The sequence below is a fragment of the Acanthopagrus latus genome, chromosome 8, assembly GCF_904848185.1.
Source record: "Acanthopagrus latus isolate v.2019 chromosome 8, fAcaLat1.1, whole genome shotgun sequence".
Taxonomy (NCBI): domain Eukaryota; kingdom Metazoa; phylum Chordata; class Actinopteri; order Spariformes; family Sparidae; genus Acanthopagrus; species Acanthopagrus latus.
Genome location: NC_051046.1, coordinates 14,499,273 through 14,525,283, shown reverse-complemented (window position 1 = coordinate 14,525,283; position 26,011 = coordinate 14,499,273). Strand labels below are relative to the sequence as shown.

Here is a 26,011-nt window from a genome sequence, read left to right as displayed (position 1 = left end):
CTCCTCCTTTATGCCTCGCCTCTTCCCCTACTGTGTATTCCCCTTATTTTTCTCCCTCTACTAACAGATGCCTAATTGTGGCACGGCCCTGCCAAATGCAAGGACACTGAAGCTATTAGTCATTAGAAGGTAATGCAGCATCACACTCTTGCCTCCTCACTACAGACACAAGCTCTTGAACTAGACACCACAAGCTGTGGAGGGCCGAGAAGTCCGTGCACCACAGCAGGGTGTAGCGCACCACTTTAGCTGAAGAGGAAGTTCTTCTTTTGTTCTCGTCTGCTGGACAGTGTGGTGAGTTGGCGAGCAATTAGGTTCATTTATACCACGGCAGCCACTTGGCAAGGATCACCACTCCATGTGGAGCCAATGTAACACTAGAATGAGACCAAATGGCTCTCTCAATTGGAAGGCGGAAAAGGGGGAGGATGGGGGTATTGGTGGAGGGCATCTGCTCAACATTTACCTAGTGTTTTATAATTAGATGAGCGCAACTGCTTGGGAGCAAAGCGTCTGTTCCACTGTGATTTCCTGATAACAATTCCATGACTTGGAAGCAGGCGGAGGAGGGCTGTAGATGGAGACAATTAGCGAAGCTAATAAAATATGAACCATATTGCAAGCGAAAAGAAATCTGTGTTCAAAACATACACACCGATGGTCGGGGTGCAAGCTGGTCATGACAAATGCTAATTGGTCCCGAGCAGCAGTAGGGCAACCTGTTTAAGCCTGCTCACATCTGGCACTTTGGGTTCACTTTCGTCGCTCTCTTTTTTCCCGAATGTAATTGTCTGCCAAGAACCAACATTTAGCGCAGGAGGATAACAGCTCAGTGGGCACGGAAATACAGTTGAGTCCAAGTGGAGATGGTGTTATACTCAATAAAGAGTCTCCCCACTGCTTTGTGGAAAAAGCAGAAGATGCAATTTTGGGATAATCAGACTTTTTTTTGTTAGCTGACAGTTGTTGTAGGATCAGCACGGGGGTAACTACATTAATTCATGATGGCTCAGTTCAATTTGTGTGCCGGTGAATCATTTCTACGGAGTCAGCACGCGCACCACCAGGGCCCGAGAACAGCTCGGCCGTTATTAATGTTATTAATCACACCTGTGTTTCACATAGTAAAATGTCTGTTGTAAATAAGGTCAATTGCAATGACTAGCACACATACTGCATAGTCTGTGTCTTTGTCTAAATACCCATGACGTTTCTTAAAATTAATGTCACAAAACAACACAATATTCCACCATAAACCTGACATGCCCTATGTCCCATATGAGGTGTTTCTGGAATGGAGCGGGACGTGAACACCAGGAGCAGGCTGTGTATACTCATCCACCACACAAACATCCATACCCTTGTTCTCATAAGAGTAAGAGAACAGGTTCAGGTTCATGCTTTTATTTTGGTAGTCTAATGGAACATGTTTACATACTTCAATGTTCATAAAAACATTATTTTTGTAATTCTGTCCATTGCTGCAGCACCTCTATTCACCCTCTGTCTGTACGGTCTATTCTTGTGCCTGTCTCTTTAAGGCCCTTCTCCTGAAAAGCCCAGTTTGCTCAGATTGGTCAGTTCTCGCAGGCCTGAGCAGGCATCACAACTTTAACCATGTCCTGTCCAAGCAAAGTGACTTCCTTGAGGACTCTTGGTTATAACTTTGGAGAAATCGGGCTAACTGTTTCCCTCTTGCCTGTAGTCTGAATGCTAAGCTAAGCTAATTGTCTGTAGTGTGCTTTAAAGTTAAACAGGCATGAGACGGGTATCTTACCTCTAATGCGGAGCATTTCCCCACATTTTGACCTATTTCAACTCTATCGGTGCAGCTTAATTAGTGGAAAATGTATTTAGATTATCTGAAAGCTGTCTGTAAAAATATACATTAAAGTATCGTTGTAGCTCTCTGTAATGTAACTGTCAAATGAACCCACCTGTTCACCCAGCAGATACAGCATTCGTTAATAAACATGACGCATTAGCAGTTTCCTTCACACATGCTACAGCCTGGATTTATCACTTCTGAGAAGACAGAGCTCCTCTTTTCTCACCCGCCATCTAAATTTAAAGTCACCTCAAGCACTTTGCATGCATCAGACAATCCCTGTGTTAACTGTTGTGATCAAACAGATGGATCAGTTTTCACTTTGCGAAGATTTCATCCTCGTTTAGCCAAAGAAAATAACTGAACTTGAGTGCCAGTCTTTGTAGGGTTTTTTTTCTATTATTATTTTTTATTTATAACCCAAGCGGACTGAATTCTAAGCATAAATTTCAGCTTTATCCTCGATGCTAGCGTGTATATTATTAAACATTTATAGAGCCTGCCTTTGGTACAAACATATTTTTGCTTTTTTGATTGTTTTCAATACATCACGGCTATGAGGGCGACCCGTATTTAATAATGTTTCATATACGAGACACAAAAACTTCTCCGCTGTTGCAGGCCTCAGGGCTCGAATGACCATATTCTGGCGCAGGTAGACCTATACGTCTTACGATCACCTGGGGCCATCACTGAAGTGTGGGCAGCGGTGTAGACTTGTCAGACAAAGACAGAGAGGAAAGCGGAACTCCCTCAATTGTGTTACTGCCAAATTCAGTCCTGTACAAAGAACAAGCGAGCGTGATAGATTTTTCCCCAAGCAACAGGGATATTTCCAGACTCTGTGTTTCCTGAAATACAACTTTCTTCAGAGGGCAGGGGAATCTGGCGGGGAACTGAAAAAAGCACGATATGATGTTTTTGGCGTGCGCAAACACATACACACTTGCATAAACCCTCCCCCTTCATACAGACACTGAGACACACAGAAGCACGGAGTCAAGTGGGAGCTATCTGCTTGCTCCCTTATCCTTCTGTTTTTTTTACAGCGTTCTGTCAGTTCCCTGATGAATAGCAGCCCTCAGGTGGAGGAAGTAGCCCATCCTCATCCCACCCCCTTGTCTAAAAACATACTCTGCTATTGATTAATTCACAAACAGTCTAAAATGCACTGGGTGTCTAAAAACAGACATCCCCGTATTGATTTCTTCTTTGCTATTCCCGTGGGCACTCCTCTGAGGAAAAAACTGTTTTCAAATCAAATTTGCCTTGCTTTAACTGCTATTACAACGAAACTGTGTCCATTTCAAGTCGATATCAGACCTTTTATGCAAATATGCATTGGGTACATAACTTATCAGAGGACACAGAGCTCATTTTGGGTTGAATAAATTGTGCTGGCTGAAGCTCTGGGACTTCTGGCACTGTTCCGTCACTGTCTGTTTTTTTTTTTTTTTTTTTTTTTTTTGTAAGCTTTCAGCATGTTTGTGTGATGACAGCAGCCACTCCCTCCTCACATTTGACAAGCAACGGGGAGAAACTGACATGGACCGATGACACTCAGAGTTCAGGACGTGCGGCTGACACTAATGGACTACCACTCAGTGCTCCCCTGAAATTATTCGGCCTCCGTCTCGTCTTTCGTTCTTGAGCTGCGTCTCTCTCTCTCTCGCCCTGGACCAGTTCACCCAAGAGGACGGTGGGATCGGTGTCAAGGGCGTGATCACATACATTCATGAAATGTTTGTCTACAGTTGGTTTGGTTTTGGCGAAAGAGCCACAGTTGTGACGTTTTGAAGAAATGGTAAGTTATCAGTATGTCAAACATTCATTCAAGTCCAAATTCACCATGGTATATTTAAGTAAGCTTGGACATTTATTCTTCACTGCTCAGTCTTGAAATGCCCTGTTGTCTATAGCCATCCTTTCTCTATTTGCATCATTTTTGCACAACATTGCATTAAGGATGTGGCATCATCTGTATCTGAGGAGTGCATAAACTCTATTGGCACAAGCTCCTCACCTGCCACATTCACACTACCCAAGGAGGAGACAGGTGAAGTAAACCATCCAGGGCAAGGATATGCCAGTCAATGAAGTCTGGAAACAGAAGTAAGAGGATTTCAACTAACGCTACATCTATGATTCACATGAAGACCAGATTGAAGATGCCTTCAAGATCAGTCGCGATCTAAGGAATCTGAAGTCTTCACAAGCCGGATAGAATATGTAGAGTAATATCAACAGCATGTTCCACGGCTGCTATCTTCCCCTCAAAGTGAACGTGCCTGGAATGCCTCCAGAGTCAGACTTTCAGGAGGCATCCGCATCAGATGCCTGTACCGCTTCGACCTCGACTCTGCTTTCAATACAAATGAACAGTGGTTTAACAAAAAAGCTCCTTCAACACAGTGGAGCCAAACCGCCCACAATGGAATCTCATTTGCAAGATTTAACTTTGTCAGTCTCTACTTAGACCTCATGACCACAGCTGAGGGTTTGAAAGTATGCTGAGTGACTGACATACAGGAGCTTTATTCACCTCAACAGTCCGGTGAGACACGTCATGAAAGATGTTACACCAAACTTCCTGTCAATTGAATCACATTCGTGAATAGACCCAGCTGCATTTCTTCTCCTTCACTCAGGACATGATGCAAATTGCAAATGACTATGTTTTCATGATGAAAGGCACATTGTTCACACAAGGATTCAAACTCTGACTTGGCCAAGATGGAAGAGAGTCAGTTCACCTGCTGGTAAGGAAACCAAGTCCCCAAGCCAGGCCTGTGATCTCACAGGTGTTTGGATCTGCACCAGTTGATCATTCAAGAAAAACCTGTGCCACTATGTTGTTGGTTCACCAATGACAGATGTAGGGTCCTCTCATTTGAAGAATGAAAAAAAAACGTTTGCTGGTATGAGACAAAACGTGTTCATAATCATTCCTGGCAGGAAATAGAAAAAAGAATTGTACATTTTTACAGCTTTATGATGATATACGAGCACTTTAAAACGAGTCGAGAGCAGCACATTTTTAAGATTTTTACAACTCGATCTCTGAAATGCATCTCGCTACAGAGCAAGGAGCCGAATAAGGCAGGTGGCTCCCTCCCCAGTGTGCCAGTCTGCCTGCTAGTGTTGAGGCTGTGAGGAAGGAGGCCTGACTGTGAGAGGATCTGGGTTGTGTAGGAGGTGCTGGGTTGACTGCAGTGCTGCGGGGGAGAAAGCACGGTCGCCATTCCAACCTCGCTAAGATTGCATCTTCTAGCTACTGTGAACTTCTGCTAGCTGCTGTTTCACAACAATGTGTTGTGCTGTAAAAATAGCTTCCCTTCCCCTCACACGCTCACGTTGACGAGCCGAAGTGTGCCTCATTTCGCTTTCTTCTGCAACAAACACACTGATTTGTCACAGGGAGATGAGCATTTAAGAAACTGTATGAAACAGTCCTTGCAAATCAATTAACCCTCACACCTCACACCATCTTTCACCCTCACACCCGCTCACTTTCGAATTCTAATGCGATTGGACTTTCAGATAGATTTTGCAATCCAATTAAATTACATTTACACTGAGGTGTCGACTGAAACTCGCCCTACATTGATGAGGCATTGATTTCGCTTGAGAGAGGCTGGAGTTTTTACAAAAGCCATTGTGAAGCTCTCATTGCAAATGCAGCTCATTAAAAGCCAGGTCTTTGGAACTGTGTCAGTGTGTCAGTGTGACAGCGGCAGCAATAATAAAACCACGGCCCTGCTCGCCCCGGCACACTCTTGACACTCAGCCACATTGCAATCTGAAAGGAGAGAACCTCAAGATCTATTTACAAAAACACAGCTAAGGGCTCATAATACCTGATTTGGCTGGCTACTCAAGTTTTCAGCCCTTAGCAGTGACCGTGAGATAGTTAATGTCACTGCGGCGGCCGCATTCATGGAGCTTCTTATCGCCCTCCTCCCCAGGCCGTGCGAGCCGTGGAGCGGGGAGGTGTGAGTGTGTGTCACCCTTCCCATCAAACGGCTGTCAGGCCGGGGCTTATCATGGGAGCAGCAGGGGGTGGCCGCTGACCTGTGGAGTGACACCCAGCATGGCTGCCTCACCCGGGGGGCTTTGTGTCACCCTGACACCCCACCAACGCCACCCCTCCTCTTCCTCCCCCGGCGCACACACACACACACACACACACACACACACACACACACACACACACACAGATCTCTTGACCCACTCCAGCATCAGTCATCCTCTTTCACACATGCGTGCACACACACACACACACACGCACACACACACACCTGTCTCAGACGATCCACACCTTCTGAGGCACAGCACATGCAGAGGTTAAAGAATGAAAGAAAAAGTGATGCAGGAATAAAAGAGTGAAAAAGGGCCGTCGCAGAAAAGCATCTTTCACGAGGCTTTGTCACCTCTTCTTATCAACTATAGATCAAGGAGGCAGCCCCTGGCCTGACACCATCCTATTTCTCCAAATGTCAGCGGTGATGTCGGAGCTGATATCTCGCGGCTGAGGGGGAACTGGGCGCCGAACACATTGCATCGCACAGATAAGAGGAAGCCTGTGTGTTCTGTCAGCAGAGAGCGGACATTGTTTTAGTCACAATGCAGCAGCAGCACCACCCACAAAAAACATCCACAAAAAATGCGGGTCTGTGATTCACAATTAAATGAAGAGAATATTTAGCTTTGGAGCTTCCAAGGATTTGTCGAGTAGTTTTGAATATCTTGAATAATCTTAATAATTTCACTATAATATTAAATGGTCATAATAAAATAACATTCTATCCAGGTAAAAGAAAGGGGAAAATGTCCTTAGTTATTTCAAAAATCTGCTTCATCAGGACTGTGTGGATGTGGGTGGATCAAATTTGATTGACAGCGCTGTCTTTCTTTATTGACTGGTGTCAAAAGGGCGGGTCATGTCTAGTGTGAGCCTGTCAAAGGCAAAAAGAAACATGGGGAAAATGATGAAACAAAGTCTTTCTAAAGTGCGCCCCTCAAGTAGCCCTTTGTTCATTCCTCGCCTGCATATCTTGACCTAAATGAACTAAAACAAGAGCATATCTGTGAGAAGTGTGCTGCCAACATCCAAGTCAAACTCACTGGTGCCCAGATAGTATCCACACCCTGTCTTTGGTGGTATTTTGTGTGGTGTTGCAGCCTTAAATTAACCAGTATGGCCTCAGGGCTTTGACACCCTGAGTATAATTCCAGTTTGTAAATGGCTACATTCTGATTGGTGCATGAAAAAAAAAACCCTAATGAGGCTTTGCTGACAAAATCAGTGAGAAAAGACACTCATATACAGAGATTTCTCACATAGAATGACTAAAACTATCCTAACTTTGGTACAAAACTGTGTTCATGTCAGACCCCGGCATCCATTGTAGAAATCTGATCTGAAAAAGATACGTTTCCGGGGCTTTAAGTTCCAGAAATTCACTGTATTTCAGTCGTTATGGTTGTTACCTCTACTGAATGTGTCTCGAGCTGAAATTTTCTTCCTTCCCATCATACAATCCCCACTAATTGGAGGGAAAAAGGGAAGACGCGTTCTTGTGAATGGCAATAAATTAATGAGGGCCCTTCTGTCTGCTTAAACTCAGATAATCAGCTAAGAGGCACCCTGGATGCAGATGCACAGCCCCCCGTGTGCATCTCATAGCTCTTTGTTTTCACCAATGTTTGTAGTGAAAAGCACAAGCTGTCAGGTCTGTTCTCACTCTACACATGACAAACACACACACACACACACACACACACACACACACACACACACACACACACACACACACACAAACTCATGCACACACAAACAGAAGTTGAGAGCAGACAGCCCAAAGTCTGCCACAGAAAAGCGGCCACATAAACACACAGGGAGATACAATGCTCACGCAATCAAGCACAGACGCAAACCAATTTGGACAGAGACACAAATAATTCTGAGCGTGCACACACATCTCTTTGCACACATGCATGCTCATATTACCATAAACAGCTACGCTTGCACACGCAAGAGATGTGTGTGAGCGACTTTGTGTTAAAGGGGGAAAAAAAAATAGCTGCTTTGAAATGCATAATGTCATGTTTTGAGTTATACTGAGGGCAGCAAGTCATGGCTAATAACAATGGGGGCAGAAAAATATGCCTTCTTTGTCCTTTGTTTACCGGCAGAGATATGGAAACAAACAAAAAAGACTGGGAGAGAAAAAAAAAGAAAAATCATATCCCCCAAGCCACAGTAACATGCCATTTCCCCATGCACACAACATCTGAGTCATCTTTCACCGGGTTCAATTCATTAAATAGACGGTCTGGTTCACTGGGGATCTGCACTGAGATACTCAGGCATGTAGTTCATTTTCTCCGTCGCTCCTTCAGTCTGATTGAAGTTGACAGCCTTTGATCTTGATGAGCATGTGAAAGTAAAACATGCACTAAGACATGGCTCGGTGTTACTCATGGATGACGCCACGCTGATGTCATCCTCAGCCCGCCAAAGTGAGATTTACCCCGAGTGAAATTACTTTTATCCCGCTGAATTAATGAGGCGATGGGGGGGGGGAAAGGTTTAAAAAAAGGAAGGTGAATGAGTATAATGACCTCCAGGACTTTGTTTGCTTCGATAATTGGTTCCTTGTTGTTTCTGTGCACGTACATGAGACATTAGCCTCCTCTCGCAGCCCTTGTCTGAATACCTCAGAACAGCAAACAGCCAACAACAAGTGCCTTCACGCTGACACCCGGCAGTGAGATGTAGAGAAATTTGTTCTCTGATAAACAGCTTTAGTTCCCCAAGGAAAATGGTATGTCATGTTTTGTTTGTGCAGCCCTTCCCCGGCTGCAGCTGTGAGCGAGATGAGGGAAATCGGTGCAGACGGAAGCGCATACGGGAGATAAAACTAATTTTGAGGAGCTGTGTTCGTGTTGGGTTGGAGGGAGCGTTAGGAGACGAGGGGGTCAGGAGACTTGATATGTGGCTGAAAAGGTCAGCTGGGTTCTTATTGAGATAAGAAACAGATGAAAAGGAAAAGGTCAATTCATCAGCTCCCCTCTTAAATCCCTCCTGCTCCTCCACGGAGAGATTTAGCGGACTGACTGATAATAGCCATTGACTTCATGTCTTGTGGCAAATGTGGCATCATCTGTATCCGAGGAGTGCAGCGCTCATCTCCGGGGCCAAAATGTGTGATCTCGATTTTGACTTTCCTTTTTCGTTTTCCCTTATCGAAAAACAACAATGCGGTTAAAGACAAACTATTTGAGCAATTGCGATTCATCATACGGTAGCAGCGAAGCGACAGAGTATGTAATTCACATAAAATAAGATGATGAAATCTCCAGTTACACACTCAGCGAGCGGCTGTGGTTATGCAACCCTCTCCGCAGCGCCTTCCCGCCTGATAAATATGGGAATAGCATTAAACCCTAAGAGAGGAGCTATAGAGTGAGGAGGTAAACATTGCTCCTTTGTGAAAACAGCCCAAGTGGAAAAAGATCATCTCAGCACATTTAGATCTCAATTTCAACCACTGGGAACCCTGAGACAGACAGCAGCGGAGCTCACAGACATCCATTCATGTTGTAATCAAACATGGTTGGCTGACAGATCAGATAGTTAGAGGCTTTTGGATGAGGCACAGAAAGAGCATTGGAAATGATGAAAGAAATACGGTTCTTTATATTAGCGAGGCATCAAAAAGATTTGTGTGTGTATGCATCTGTCCGTCTGGGCTTCAAAAATATGAACCTTTGTGCTGCCTGGGAACTGTAAGAGCAGCGCAGAAAGCCCAGATTATATTTCAGGCTAATCTTTCCTGGGTGGACACAAGATCAATCAAGCAGCATGTTCTTTTTCTCTCCTCCCCCTCTTTCTTCACTTCTATCAATTTTAATGGTTGAGAGACATCCTTCAAAAAAAAAAACCATAATGGGGCAAGAAGATGGATGAGAACATTTGAAGCTAACTGACTGGAGATAGTGCTGAAGATGTGGTGGGGGGGTGAGGGAAAGGTTCGGCAGCCTTAATGTACCGTCAAAGCTATCAGAAGCACATGCATAGAAGGACTGCTGATTCCAGAAGTATGCACCTCCATTCGTTCCTATTCCCCCATTTCCTGTTTTACAACAGATGTTTCAATGCTTGGTCTAAAAAATGTCAGAAAACATGGAAAAATGTCCATCTCAATTTCCTAAAGCCCTAAAATGTCTCAAATGAACAACCAATGCTCAAAACTCAAAGATATCCAATTAAAGCATTGTCTAGCCAGAAACGAAAACAGAGAGCAGGTATGAAGAAACAGAGCAGGGCTGAGATCGCTTCCTTGGGGAACACCAAAATCAATATAAAAACTGACCTTCTTTGTGAGGAAAATCAGTCACTACTATTCAAACCCTATATCAGAGAAAACAATAATTATTTCTCATCTTTTGTATTGACCATTTGAGCTTTGGAAGTTCTGCAAATAAAGTCAAGAATCATTTTTTAAGCAGAAAAGGAACTTGTACTCTCGGAGCCTTGAACCAAAGGTTAATCCTCCTCCACTGTGTAAATCTATGGACTAAATGCAACAATAAAAGCCCTTTGCTTACAAAGAGAAAACCACAAATGCAGATTCTGTTGGCTTGCTGTATGTGACGACCCATGCCAGACCTTTTCTCTGAAAGCCTGGCTTCCCTGGTAGCTGCTCAACCTTTTATCGAATGCATATCCATTACACACATGGCGAGTGGTGTCGCCGAAGCCGTAGCAAGTCAGCTGTGTCCTCCTTAGACCCTCTCCGGTCCACAGGTTTCGCATCTGGTGCTACCACACGGAGGAGAGCATCCACCCTGCTGCAGGACCAAACTCCTGGGAAACGACCTTAACCCCGGGAACAAATGGATTCCAGATCTGGTTCATTTCACGTCCGTCTGTCCTGTCGTGTCAACCTGGCATCACTGGACTCCGGGATTACATTACAGCCTCCTGACTGCCGGCTCTCTCTATGAATGTATGGACTTTCTGGTTTTGTAGTTAAAATATTCACTGAGACTGTTTTTGTTTCCTGTAGACAGATATGTGTGTGTATGTGTGTGTGTGTGAGCCTCATTCTCATTCATATGCATCAGCAAGTTATCAGGGACTGCTGTGCCTCATTGAGCTAGGAAGCTGCTTTTCATTTATTTCTGAAATGCAGCAGAGAGTGATCCTGCTCCCGTCTAATAAAACTTCGACTGTAAAACTGGCTCTGCGGCTTTCAAAACTTTTTAGTGACGAAAAAAAAGAACGCCCGGTTTATTGGGAAAATACAAAAACAGGATAATGACATGTAGAAGGTCTGGATGCCGCACAGCGAGCGATGAAATTCATTACCCAGCAGCCTTAAGAGCGGCTGGCTGCCACTGAAGCCTGGCGCTGGCTTACCATTAGCACTAACTGCTGAGTTCTGACACCTGAAGGATTCCTAATGGGTCCTTTTGTTTTGATTGCAAACCTATTTGCAAAAAAGGCTTTTGTCAAAAGACAATGCAAACCATTAATTCATCAACACAGTCGCGCGCGGCTAAAATCTCCTCCAATCCACATAACTCCGAGCTACGCCGCGTTGCTCCTCTCATCAACATCTGCCATCCTGCTAATTAGCCTCCAAAAAGGCCACACATCACTGGGTTTCAGCGGTGCACAGACAATGTGTGACACTCACGAGGGGAGCTCACGGACACAAAGGGAATTACAAAGCTCTGCCAGATCACAGAGCGAATCAACTACAGTATGTTATTGTCTGCACAAACGGCCCGAGCTGCAGCCTGGAGGAGAATACAGGCCGTAAGAGTGCGGATGACCGTGAGCTGCTGAACCTCGGGTCAGAAGGTTCAACAAGGTTTCATCCTTGTTGACCGAAAATGAGGGAAAACTTCCTACTTCTCCTTCGCACAGAGGACAATCAGTGCAAGGTTAACTGGAGTGGAATCCAGCAGAGAGCAGGTTGGAGCAAAGGTTGAAACAAATGTAATCAAAGAAGATGAGAGATCAGAGGAATCAGGAAGAAAAGGAAAGGAGGGGAAAAAATAGAACAATGCACAAGGGAAGAGCAGCAGTAGGTATGAAAGAAAGAAAGTGTGAGTTTGGAAAGTTTTAAAAAAAAAAAAAAGAGCAAGGCTGCAGGAAGATTCCTGTGTCCTCTTGTCCAGAAAGAAAAGGAAGAGAAGCCGATGCAATAAATAAAAGATGTCAGCCCTGCAAGATAGCTTCGCAGTCCAGCTGAGAAAGGTGAGCGCATTTCCATGCAGAACACCCACAGCCGTGAGAACAGAGAGGAAGGGGGGGAACGGGAGAGAGAGTGAGGGAGCCAGCTAGTCATAAATCTCCCACAGCTAGTGGGGTCAGGCAGACGGGGAGAGTGTCAAAATTGTTTCTGGGTGTGAAGGGAAGGGGAGGAAGGTGGCTAACCAACCACTGCGACTGACTCCTGCTCCTCGAATCAACCTGCTGCAAGGCCGGTCAGTCACGCTGTGACACCAGCAAACCACTTCTGCCTCATTTGCATACACATATTCAGCGACTCTGCATAATCACAAGTGTGGAGCAGCGAGTGCGTGTGTATGCGCGTGTATGCATAAGCGTGTGTTTTTCTGCGCGGCACACGGCAAAGACACAAAGGCAGAATGAAAGAACTGAGCAGGATTGATAGAGGAAAAACATGGAGCGAGGCTGAGAGCTGAGCGAGCTCTGTTCTAGACAGATGAGATGATATGTGAGGAAGAGGATTAGGTTTGCCGGCGGTGTGCGCGGTGAGCGCAGCTTCTTTTTGTCACAACACACTTCCCCTGACCACAAAGACACGGTGACACACTTCTGTAGCTGCAGGCAGAGCTCGGCTGCCTGGAGGAGACTCTCCTGCCTGTCTGTCTTACCATTTGTTGTGCTGTTGCGGAGGGTGTACTGCTTGTTTCGTTTGTCTCTGAGGACATGTGTGAGCGAGTGCACGGATGTGTACGTGCAAGACTGTGACAGGAGGTGGGTTTTCTATTGGTAAAGCATGATTTCAAACCAAAAAACTCTTCAGTGATAACTCCTTTTTCTTCCTCTATTCTGCTCTTTACTCTTCTACCCACATTAATGAGTTGTCACCTGTTTGCTCCTTTCCCTAATTTCTCTTTTTTTTTTTTTTTAACCCTTCCCTCCTCCCTGGCACTTTCTCTAACAACTGCATCTTTAACGGCTTACTCTCTATTCCCATCCAAGTCTTCATCCTCCACGCTCTGTATCCTTCCCGCCTTCCCTCCCACTGTGGTGATCAGAAAGTAGGTGCTGATGTTGCAGCTCCCGCCTCAGCCAGCTCGGTATATCAGTGGGTGGACAGACATGCCAGAGCGCTCCTGTCAGCGGTGAGTGCGCCCTGGAGACTGGCCCACTTGGCGGATACTGATCCCCTCTGCTAAACCACGAGAAGAAGGAGTCAACACTATTTCTTAACAACTGGTGTGGGGAGGGACGCCAAAGCCAAGATAAGCACCGAGACAGCACTATTTTTATGGTCCTCCCGAGGAGAGGCAGGCACTGCGGCGGCTACCTCTTCATCCTTCACGGTCCCGAGACAATTCTGTCTGTTTGCTAATATTAAACAGACCATTAGTGAGCGCAGCCTCCATTACTGCTGATCCAGAAGCCTGCAGCCCGGTCAGTCATGCGGTCCCAAATGTGACTGACAGCGTCCAGGAGCAGAGTTCGTCTCAAGTCGCACACGATCTAGCTACAGGCAGCGGTTAACCCAGGATAGTTTACCGCCCCCGCTTCTCCCCATCCCGTCTCTTCACAAGGGTAAAGAGAGACATTTCACGTCTAATTAATGCACAGGATGGTTGTATAAAACAGCTAATGAGGCTGTGATCACAGTGGCGTGAAGGCAGGCGCTACTGGAGGGTTGGTGGTGGTGGTGGTGGTGGTGGGGGTTCTACTCCTCTTCCAGAAGACACTGAGCTTCACAGTTATTAGCCTGTCACTGGAAGAGGGCTGACGGGGAGGCTGGAGGTGGTTGTGAGAATGCTTTTTTATCCGTTCTGCTAAAACCACCATCTGAGATAATGTCCTCTGCCTATTCATCTGACGGGCCTGACATCACTACTGTAGATGACAAGAATTCACTTTAGGCGAAGAATCTGTATGAATTTGTCCAAAAAATGCGGAATTATTCTGCAGTTGCATCGGAAGTCTAACAAAGCGTGAATGAATCTGAAGCTTCACATCTGTGAGATTAGAACCATCAGGACCAGGCGCTCTCCAAGAAGTAGGTAACACATCTCACAGCCCTCACAGCGACAACACAAGTGCCAAAAGAAAAGTTTCAATGTCCATGAAAATATTCAGTGACATATTCTGAACCTTAATCTACCGAAGACTCAACTGGAAATTGGTAAAAATACATCATTAGAGATTTTATTCATGCACTCAGGTGCTACTAAAAATGTGCCGTGCAGCCCATTCATTCAGCAGGATGAATGGGCTGCACGCTACCTGCTCTCTAAGCAGTGTTTATTACTTGAACCACATCTGCTGTTGAGTAAGATGCCTCTCTCTCTCCATTATGCTGCCTCACTTTCATTTTGTGTATTAATCCCTCATTCGCACCTTTCCAATCTTCTCCCTGAAACACTCCCTTCTTCTGTGTTGGTTTGGAACCTATTTTCAAAAGCAAGCAGCAACAGCAGCAGCAACAGCAGCCTGAAAGTGCTCTCCGCACAGCACGCATAATGAATCATACACAACAACACACACACACACAACTGATGCCAGAGTCGGCCGTGCCTCCGCTCACCTGTGCAATCTCATACAGCAGCTTGTAGTGTTCCTCTCGCTTCTGTAAAGTGCACAGATTGCAGCCCATTATAGTCGTCGTGGAAAAGCCTGGCGTCCAATTCTCCCCGAGTAGTGGTGGTACGGACACAGGGGGTCACCCTCCACACCGGAGCGCTGGTTCTCATCAGTCACTCCTTAGCAGGCATCTCTTTTCAGGCATTCCCATTCACACATAAAGCTCATAAACAAGCCCAGCTCAAAGGCAACAGAGAGCTCCAGCTGAGTCTAACAGAAGAAGGTTCAGATGTGAACAGAGTGGCAGTAGCTTCAGCAGTAGTACAAGTAGCAGCATCAGCCGGTGTATGTGTGTGTCTCCTCTCTCCTCTCCCGCTCCCTCCTATTTCACAGACTCACACACACACACACACTTGCACACACTCGCACGCCGGAGTTGTGACTCTCGCTCACTGAGACACTCCCCCCTTTTTCCTCCTCGCTGTCGGCGCACATGACTACGCTGATGCGAGCTCATGAATAATGATGGAGAGTACTGCCATATTCATGAGGGAGGCGGGAGCAGGGGGAGGCGACCGCTGGAGAGGGAGGAGCGTGTGCGAGCGGGAGCACCGGTTCATTAAAACTGAGGCGCAGTTATACAATAAGCTCTCTTTGTGTGAGCAGCTCCCTGCGAGGAGCTTGGGCAGGGCTGGCTGTGCCGAGACGACACACTCCGCGGGCAGAGGAGGTTTTCTAAGGCTTGCAGTTAACCTACCTGCATCTGAGGCAATTCAGTGACTGTTTATCTGCTTCATGTGTGGAGGATGTGTTGCCATGTAGTGTTTATTTCTGAAGGAAATAAGGAACCACGTTGGTAAGGAGACATCAAGCAGTCAATACCATAGTAGCTCAAAATGGCAATAGGCTTACCGAAATAATTAGGTGATTAATCAATTAGTTGATCCCCAGAAATGTAATTACAATCGATTTTGATGATCAATACAATTTCTGAGGCATTGAACATGTGGAATTGTTGGTTTCCAGCTTCTCAAAACTGAGAATTTACTGCTTTTCTCTGTTTACATATCAGTGATATGTAAAGGAATACTTTTGTGTGTTGGTCTTTTTGTCTTCAACCTTTTTCACCATTGTTGGAAAAAAATCCATGGATCAATTAATAAGGAAAATAAAGGTTTTGCAGGGCTCTTAATTGCTGACTTAATTATATGATCATATATTTAATGAGATTAAATGATTGACAGAAATAATTTGTAACTATTTTGATAACTTCTCTATTTTCTTCTTTATTCTCTAAGTGTTGATTCAGCAAAACCATTGACTGTACAAAATATAGAAAGAGCCATTGTGTCTGAAAAGTGAAGCCAATGCAGAGGTGCCTTAAAATGCATTCTTTCTCATAGCCAACAGAGGGCGAGGTCACTGGTTTCAAAAAGACGTCTGTAAGCTCATGCAAAAATGACCGTACTTCTCAATTTATCACTTTATTTAATAACCTCAGTAACCCGTTTTCTTATGAGTTCATGGTTTCAGTTGCTAGCTTGGAAAGCCTGGTCCTATTTAGACTACAGTATATGTTAAAGCAGGGTATGTTTAAGGTGTGGCTACCTTGTAACTAACAATTCGCAATCCTGGCTTGTATTCTGGCTCCTCTCTCTTCCAGATACGGCCGCTTTCAAAAAACAAGATGGCGATGGCTGATATGCCAAACTTGAGGGCAATGCTTATCCATGACATCATCCTGGGCCTTTAGAAATTGTGATTGGAGTTTGTTTTTTTGTTTTTTTTAATGTATTTATTTTCGTACCCTTTGTGGGCCAAATGTTTAATCAATTAATTAAGTAAATAATGTGCAGATTAATAAAAAATGATTGACTACAGTAATTCCTATGATGAAGAGACGAGTGATTCAGCATTATGACTTGTCTTTCTTTGTCATGACAAAACAATCAACAGTAGTTCAGGACATACAGATAATGGATTCCAACTTTGTTTTGCCCAACTATTTTAAAAAGTGAAACATGAATTGATATAGACTGCTCAAGATCTGAATGGCACAATGTAAGACAAACAAATGATTGCATATTTATAACTCAGTTGGCACTACAGGTGTCATTGATGATGGGGGACCTCGGAGCAAATTGGCAATCAGCAATGCCAGAGACTTCACAGGCAATAGATCAACCACTGCCTTCCCTCAAACTGCGATAATTGCCAGACAATAGACCTTAGCTATTGTCTCCACCGTGGAATCCCCTTTCGCTAGCAGGAACCTACACTAACGAGCAATAATTGTTAACAAATTGGCCTCCCAGCCAACAGCGGGGCTCGCTGTGCAGAAAACAGCTAAGAGTAGATGAGCGCTCATCAGCTGGCTACTGGGCATCCCACCCCCGGGGACTCCATAATCCGATTTTCTGGGCTTTAATTTTGCTCCACTGCCTGGAGGCAAGCCAAACAGAGACCTACATCATACAGCACCATTATGGTTAATACCATCCACCGTTCTCCCTGTTCGCCTCCGCCACCCAAACCATCCTCGCTACCGTCCGCTCCTCATCCTGAAGAAGAAGCCACAAGGAGTGGGTTTTTTTCTGCAGTTGCCAGGCAATATCAAATCCATGAAGTGCTGTTCACTAAAGTGCCGATTTGACATCAAAGGGTCTTGCTGGGAGACTGAGGAGCGGGGATATGATATTGCATTTGATGAACAGGGGTGCTATGTTTGCTTGCGGTACAATGGACTGCGAAGAAAATGTGACTCAGAGGCAGTCTTCTGAAATTGTATATTGAGGACCGGTATATAGCGATGAAGTGCTTCTGAGTGGCGAGGACCACTCTAGTTGTCTACAGTCAGCACGGACGGAAAGTGTAAAACCATCAAGGGTCAAATACAATGTCCTCCCTGCATAGGGAGACAAATATCAGACTGAGAAAGCGCTGACAGTATCTGGTATTGGTACATGGAAAGATGTGTACTCAGGGTTCAGGTCTGGATGACCACCGCTCGGAGATGTTGCACTCACTGACCCCGAAAGGTTAAGATGCTCATCGGTCACCCAAATGGTCTCTCTCCTCATCGGTGCAGCGAGACTGATACAGTAGCCTCTGCCTGCGGTCAAGCAGCACCTCTCGATGAGACATGCAGCGTGAAGGATGCTCTTTGACGGGTACATTAAGACTGATAAAAGCTCTCCGGAGGTGCTTTATGGCTGCGGGTTTTACATTTTGACAGGCGGAATTTACCTGAGACGGCATTTCCCATGCGACCTGAGGGCAAGATGAGCACATTATAGATACGTGTAGTAAAAGCATTTACTTTCTGACAAGGCGGAGCTGTACGTTATGATCAGGGTTAAGATGCTTGCTCAGTATTTTTTATTGTGTAACATTTGGAAGGGAAATGCAAGCAGCCACTGTGTTTTTCGTGTTTGACGTCACTGATTTTGTCTCCTTGCCGTGTCCTTTTGAGTGTCCTTTTGCTGCTGTCCAGCGGTCGTCCATCATCCGATCTGCCCTATGCCCGCTCGGCCAGAAACAGGCCCTCAATCGTGTTCATTCTCTCAGTTAATGGGCCTCACCTCGCTGGGCATCGAGGAGCGATTTGTCCTCACTGTGATGGGTGTATTTTGAGCTTTCTTCAATTGCATTTCTGACAAACGGATATTTGAGCTCACCTTAAACCAGGAGGCATAACCTTCAGCCAAGTGCGTAATGTAGGTATATGGCCGAGCTGTAAACGTAGACATGCCGGCCTAAAGCTTACAGAGGAACGCAGTGTCTTTCCTCCGTCTGTCTTGCACTGATGCAAACAAAATGAGCAACAAAAACACAACAGCCGGGCGCAGAACATGAAATAACAATCACTACCCACAACTGTATTTGTATCGATTTCTTGTCTGGGGATAAATACCGCCGCCGACCGCCACTCGCCACTCAAGCACAGAACTTGGATGAATCCAATATTCCACTGCATACGGTTCAACAGCCTGACGTCTGATTGACTTTTAAAGTATGTAAAACACGGAGCATATTTTTCACTTCCATTCTGACGGCACCTTTTCCAGAGAATTGTGGCTGCCAGTCACAAGCTCTTGGAGGCAGCTTGGGTGAAAGATGAAGCTCCTCTGAGACACTGATATTTCACATATTGCAAATGTGATATGAACATTATTTACTATAACAGACAGAAAACCTTAGGGTTCGGGGTGAAGCGGGGCTCATCTCAGGCTACTGGAAGAGATGTTTGTATTCGAACACTCGTGTAGGCTTACAGTAACGCTGACAACAAACGGGAAGCGTGAGATTTAATAAGGAGCACTCATCGCTGTTATTACTCGTCTATGGCGATGTCTGTCAGGAATATCGAGTGTCCCTGTAGTGTTTAATACATAAACAGGTTTATTAGGCCTGCTCGGAAACACCGGGCGGGCTGAAACCTCTTTTGGCGTGAGCACCGAAGATTAGAAATCCAGCTGACGCGAACGCAGAGCCGCGGGGATGTGAGAGTGGTTTGTGATGTGGCGCGTGGCTCGGATCTGATCGCCCACCGCCGCTGTTCCGCACCCGCTCCTCCTGGGTATCCATGTGACCTGATTTGGGAGTAATTAAATGAGGCCCTTTTGTGAATGAATCATCGTCGCAGCCCGCTTCCTCCGATGACAAGCTTTGACGGGAGCTCGTCAGGCGAGCGCACGCGAATGCACAGGTGGGCGCTTCAAAGCCAGCGTGGCCAGACTGTGGGAAGCCGACCAAAACATCTTCCTCGATGGCAATAAATTATTAAAGAGGCTGAAATCTTTAATTCATGTGGGAACATGACCGCGGATAAAAATAGCAAACTGTAGGATACCTTGTGTGATAACGTATGCAATGCTGCTCTTAAAGCAATCAACATGATGGCTCTTTAATTCAGTGCCTGAAAAGCAATTTAAACTTGTGTTTCAGCCCACACAACGTGTCTTTGGCTATTTCTTTCAAACCGCGCATATTACATCAATTAATTATGAATTAATGAATGGGTTATTTAACCCTGCGATTAGCATGTTTAGTCAATAATATGACAGTATTCATGTAGCTTCCTCACTAATATTCTGTGATGAGATATCAATCACCTTTTTTATGAGCAAAGTACACGATCCTCTGGCTGCTTCTCATCAATTAATTGTGATATGTCAAAGGTAAATTCGGAAATTAAATTAAAATTTGTTTCCAACGAGCCTCTTCACTTAGAAATAACACCCACTATGAGGAGTTTTCCCTTCACTTGCACACAAAGAAGCACATGACATACTGTACACACACACACATACGCACACACACACCACCCCGCAACAGACGTCCTACATGAAATCAGGTTAACCCCGATGCCACCCTCTGTCTGCATGCAGATGAAACAGAGTGCACATCAGACAGGAAAGCTCCAGCTTTTCACAATCTGACTGTGAAACTGCTGAGGAAGTGACATATGCCAAGCTTTCAGTAAAGTCAGGGGAAACAAAGCAAGAAGACGAGAATCAAAATGTCTGTCTGTGAGATCAGGATGAAACACACGTCTGACTGGTGCAGTCTGCCAACACCTACAGTATCAGTGTCTGCGTGAAACATGCATGATCAGAATTATGGTTGAGTATCTTGATGGTTGATTTAACACAATTCATCCCGTTACATATTTGTCCGTACCGTCATTAAAGACTTTATCGGCCACACTTAAAGCTTCTCTAATGCCGGAGGCCGTACTTCGCATTTCTCCCGTCACGTCAGAAGTGTCCATCACGTATGAACCGAGTGTGGTTTACACCGGTTGAACACATGTAAGAGCAGTGACCTTTTAAAAGAGAAAACACTCGTTCTGACGCTTCAGGCCGCGGGAGAAGAAGGGGGGGAATATGTGGAGCGGTGAGTGAAAGACAAGACGTTCCCCGCTACCTTCTCTGCTGGACGCTCCCGTCTGCTTTCATATTCATTTGACCGCGGGCTGCAGAGTGTGTGGCCCGAACTAACTGCTGCCACGAAAACACTCGCAGCCACACGACACCATAGCCTCGACACCGCCCGCGTCGCGGGACACCCTCAGGACATCCTGAACTGCCGCTGCACCGGCCCCCCTGCAGCTCGGGGGAAGCAAAGGTGAAAATGTCGGCTCGCTCATATTTAGCCTTGATGGCTGTTGAAGTTCCCCCAGCCAGCCTGTGATGAATAGTAATCGCTTCAGATGCATAAAGCACTCGAGCATAAACCGAGCTTAGCTGTGAAGCATGCCTCGTATATTTGGAGATCTAACAGAGACACATTAGGAGGTCCATAGGTCTGCCTGCTCCTGTTGCCTGAGGTGTTTAATGATATTTGTGGCCAGATACAATCCCCATGTGTGCCGGGCTCCACCCTTTTTATTATATTATCTGACATATAGTAACAAGACCGGAGAGATTGCCAGCTGTATAAACCTCCACTGGGCAGGTGTATAAAACAGGATTACACAGCCACCTGATTGTGAGAAGATACTGAATCAGAAAGAGAAAGAAGGGCTTACGATACGATGACTACTGTGATCAAGGACACACTGGGGAAGATTCCTAGGTGTTATAGATTCAGAGGTATCTACAGAAATAACAATTTTTAATCTTGTGTTTCCATGTTCAGGCAGAGGAGGTGTGGAGCCGACAGGAGAGCAGGTGTTTTATAAATCTTCCAGAGTTCAGACAAAACACTCTCAGAGAAGTCAGCGGACGACAAGCCTTCCTTCATCTCAGTGGATCAAATTATTATCTACCTATGGCCACCTGCGATATCCAAATCGCTTGAGCTGCAATTTGCTGATATAGGTAAAGTGTCATATACAAATCATGTGTGGCAACAACCCAGCATTATTCTTTTAACACTTTTTGTGTGAAACAAAAAAGGAAACGCAAAAAGTAAAACTGTGACGCATAAATCAATCACAGCATCTGCCCACATCTATAATCTCCCATAAACGCAACTCATGAATACTGAATTTGACGGTCACCATCAAATTGTTATCAATATTATTGATAACGCTGATGTCTATAATGCATTAAAATCATACTTGTGTTATAGTGTATCTACAGTTATAAGCAATAACAACACACTGTAAAGCAGGTCAAGTATGAATATTTGATAATTGCTGCACACTCACTGTTTTTGCAAGGATCATAGTGTATTACATTTCTCATAGCTGCAATGCATTATCACCATATAATAAAACACCACGATCGCTATCATAACGCATCATGATGTAATTAGAAGTTTGGGTCATTAATCCCTAATTTGCCATCCAAACTAAACGTATTGCTTTTTTTTCTGTACATATACTTTTTAATAACTGGCAAATCCAAAAGTTAAAACTGTAAAAAGGTAATATGTGTTTTACTATCTACATATCTTCAAGAGCAAGTAAAGCGGGTTAATCAATTTGCTGACTGTCACTGAAACTCAAGGTGGCAATTCTCACTAAGAACAAGCAGCAAACATGTACAACAGGCATGTCATTGATTTCACTCTCTGCCCATTGCTGGCTGAGTACTCGTCAATACACAGTCAATACTCCTTTGATTGTGGATGAGAGTTTTGTGCTCCTGAAGAGAGAAAGTGGATCTATAGAGACAATCAGCTTAGAGGGCAAACAGGTTAGACTCCATACCAACCTGTTCTGTTCCATCTATACAAGTCTTATGCTGATTCTAGCATAAGCAGAAAACCTGCAATCTCTTATTGTGTCCTATGCGAGGCCTTTAGAGGCAACGTCACCGACAGGTCACCTCATTTCAGCGACATAATACCAGCGTCCTCGTGTTCTCTACCAATGTCATGTTGGGGCAGAGTCGCATAGAACACATCCAGCAGGGGGTTGCTTTCCCAGTCCCTGATCAAATAAGATGAAACTATTGTACAAAGGACGGGAAAAACATTTTCAAATGTGCATGTGAACCTTAAAGCTACACCAACAATAGATAAGTATTATGAGTATTTTTTGGCATTTAAGTGGCTTTATTGATAGAACAGGCTCAAGACACGACAGGAAACAGGACAAGAGAGAGGGGGAGTGACACGCAACAAAGGGTCCCCAGACTGGAATTGCAACAAGGACAAAGCCTCTACCTACTGAGCTAAATGGCACTCCAAAATAAAAGTATTTCAGTATTACTGTGATGTGAAAGACAAACCCACTGAAAACCATCAAGCTGAAATTATTATACAATTTGTTTCCAGCCATAGAGCATGCACTGTCACTCCGGGTTTCATGTCGCTGCTAAAGGCACTGCAAGTGACACTGCAAGTGACACTTTGGAATTCAGTGTTGGTGACCAGAGCTTCTGGATCAGGAAAGCAACCACACAGGTCAACTCTCAAAGCAGCTTATCACGATCCATATTTACGCTCCTGTTAGGTGGCGGCTTCATGTGGCTGTAGAATCATTCAACAGCAAAGGAGGAAGTCAGGCGAAGTAGAATAGAGAGCAACAAGTCCACAAAGGGATGAGGTCGGGATCGGATGGGCAGGTCAAACAAGGACAGGACTTTCACCCAGGAATCTGCTGTTCACGTCCAGTGTGGAAGTGAAAATCACCGATGAACAGGCGAGTGGGCCTGTCCCTGTTACACTGCAACGGCCATGTTGTTTTGTGAGCGGTGATATATGTTGTTTTGGGAGTCACTGGCAACCAACCTGTTCAGTCTTTTAGAAATGAGGACGTGTTGTTGTAATCACGTTTCAAATCTTCTCCTTTGATGGTTTGGAAAATATTTGCAATGACTGTATTTCTTGTGGTTTTGCTGTGGTTTTCTCAAACTAATCTGTATACAGTCTGGATACATTAGTTAAATGTTGGCTGGCAGTGAACACGGCTGTAATGGTTTCACTCTGCAGGTCGCCGACAACGACCTCTGCACGTCTGCCTGCTAGGAGAGTCTCCGGATTGATTTCAGTTATATTACTAAAACGACAATCAAAGTGAAAATTGAATAGTAAAAGTTGCACGTTGATGGAAAAATTCAATTAAGGGAAATTGATGCAGGCATTTTCTGCCAAACAGTCATTTTATTTTCAATCTGCAGTTTTACAGTAATAGCACGATCTGCTGGGCGCGTTGGTAATATGAACTTGGTATTAAAATCACCCGATATAATTTTCGCGATCGCTCCGAAGCGCAGAGGCAAAAACAACACGACTTAGAAAAGTTGAAGAACAAACAAACAAAGTAAATCTCATTCTAGGCAGACGTTGGCAGCACCACACTCATTTGTGTTAGCTCTGCATCGATGCAGCAGCGAGGCTCCACTGGCACCCTTCGTGTACTCCGTAATTTCTATTGCGATGGGCTTGTTCATTGTGCTCCCCCGAGCGCTTCAGCTGGCCTGGTGGCTGCACAAACAAACCTCCATTTCCTATATGCTTGTGGGATTTTTTTTGGCGACTTCTATTTCTTGCCTGTGCCAGGGCAGGAGAAAGTCGTCGGTGCGCCTGAGGATCAGCTTAAAACCTTCACCTAAACTGCGATGCTCCAGAATGAGAATGGCCACAGATCCGACGTTAATAACAGTCCTGCAGATGGATCACACGCTTGTTTTTTTTTTTTTTTTCAGCGCAGATTAGTCTGGAATTATGATGATACCCAGGGGGCAGGAATCTTATTTTCTGTCCTCCTGATAAGAAAACAAGAGCAGGCGAGAACCAAAAGGGAAGAAGCGGGAGAGGGAGACGTGTGTGATTTAACATGCTGAGCCGCATGCTGGTGTGTTCGCACTCCAATTTAGGAGGCCGGATCAGATAGTGTCGGACTGGAAACGTTTCAGTGCTGGCTACGACAAATACAGCTTCATGTCCTGTGGCACAATAGAGTCTGCTGTGTGTGCATCCATTTGGCACTTCATAAAGCCATGTTTAATTACATGTGGTGTTACCTAAAAGCTCTTTTCATTCATGACACACCTAGATATCACGCATGACGCACTACCATGAGTGAAAAGAAAGGCAAATAGGGAATGAAAGCAAGCATCGGAGTCAGAACTGAACATGCGTATTATTTTCTTGCTCAGAGCTTCAAAATATTATCACTAGCTGTGGTTACAATATTTTTTTCACCCAACTGAAATCATTCTGATTACAGAGTCCAATTTAATTGTTCACATGGACGCTTAATAAGGTGATCTGATAGGACGTGTTTACATGCCCCAAAGCATTTCATCAAATTACTAGATAACAACTTGACATGCACAAAGTGGAAAAATCTAATCCGCCTGAAATATGTCTCCTACAAAACAGCTGCACTGGCCGCAGAACAGTTTTGCTTTGCTACCGCCATGTTTCTGTCCCTCCTGCAACAAACATAAGCCTCACGCACGCCTGATGCGAACATGCGTCGGCAGACAATGTATACATGGTTATAAGGCATTCATCAAGGCGTTATCCAACCTTACACCAGCCCTCTCGATCTGACTGAATATTCACTAGACTGAGGCATGAGGCATTTTCATTCTGTCTGTTAGTTGAATATTAGAGTCCATGTGAACAATGTCAGTGTCATTAAATTTCACTTTTTAAACCCTGCTCCCTTGTTGCTTTGAGGTTACGTCAATTAAGGCAGGTGCTTTAGCTTCTGCTAATAGAAGACTTGTGTCCTAATCCCCTTCGTTCCTGCCCCTCCCTCAAGCCTCAAATATCACATTTCATATTTTTTCCCCTAATAAATACAGCCAGAGAGGCACCGCAGCACAATATTATTTAAAAAATGGGAAAAGGAGCTTTCATTGTCTTTGTATAGAGGACAGTGATGAAACTCTGAGATATTTTGACTGCTGACTTTCACCTTTTTTTATGTTAAATCTGTTATTTGTAGAGAGTTTATCAACAACCATTTTGATGACCAATTACTGTCATTTTTCAGGGAAAAATACTCAACAGCCTCATTTTCCAACTTTCAAAGTGTAACAGTTTGCTGCATTTTTCGCTTTAACTTACTTCATTATAATTTGAACTGTTGGCTGGATAAAAAAACCTTTTCGAAGTAGTCTCCTTGGCACTCCTTGGGAACTGGCAAAGGTGAAAATCACCTTTTTAATATTGTTCATTTTACAGACAAGCATGAATAATTGATGAATCCCAAAAGTAATCAATACATGAGTAGATGTGTTTCATACATGAACAATGATGATTGAGACACACACATGCACTTCAGTATTAGTGCTTAGTGCTTACCCTAACTCTTAACATTTATTGAAGATGTCCACAAAAGACAAGGAATGAACAAGTTGACATAGTTTTCTCCTAAGATACTGAATGGAACAAAGATTAATGTCAGAAACTCTAAAAGGCTTAATCTTGTCAAAAGAAATCCAAATGAGAGTTAAAAG

The 26,011-nt window shown here is 44.6% G+C and overlaps 1 protein-coding gene across 3 annotated transcripts in view; it reads right to left on the bottom strand.

The window, feature by feature from the left end:
• The window catches only part of LOC119024756 (PDZ domain-containing RING finger protein 4-like), a 129,244-nt gene that overhangs the window by 38,642 nt on the left and 64,591 nt on the right, over positions 1–26,011 (bottom strand). Inside the window, exon 1 of one of the 3 annotated variants that reach the window (XM_037107832.1) lies at positions 14,647–15,053. The exons of the other annotated variants lie outside the window; for them this stretch is intronic. Coding sequence (XP_036963727.1) covers positions 14,647–14,715 — 69 coding nt within the window. The 5' untranslated portion in view covers positions 14,716–15,053. Of the gene's footprint in view, positions 1–14,646; positions 15,054–26,011 lie in introns of those variants that run through there. 3 annotated transcript variants of the gene reach the window in all.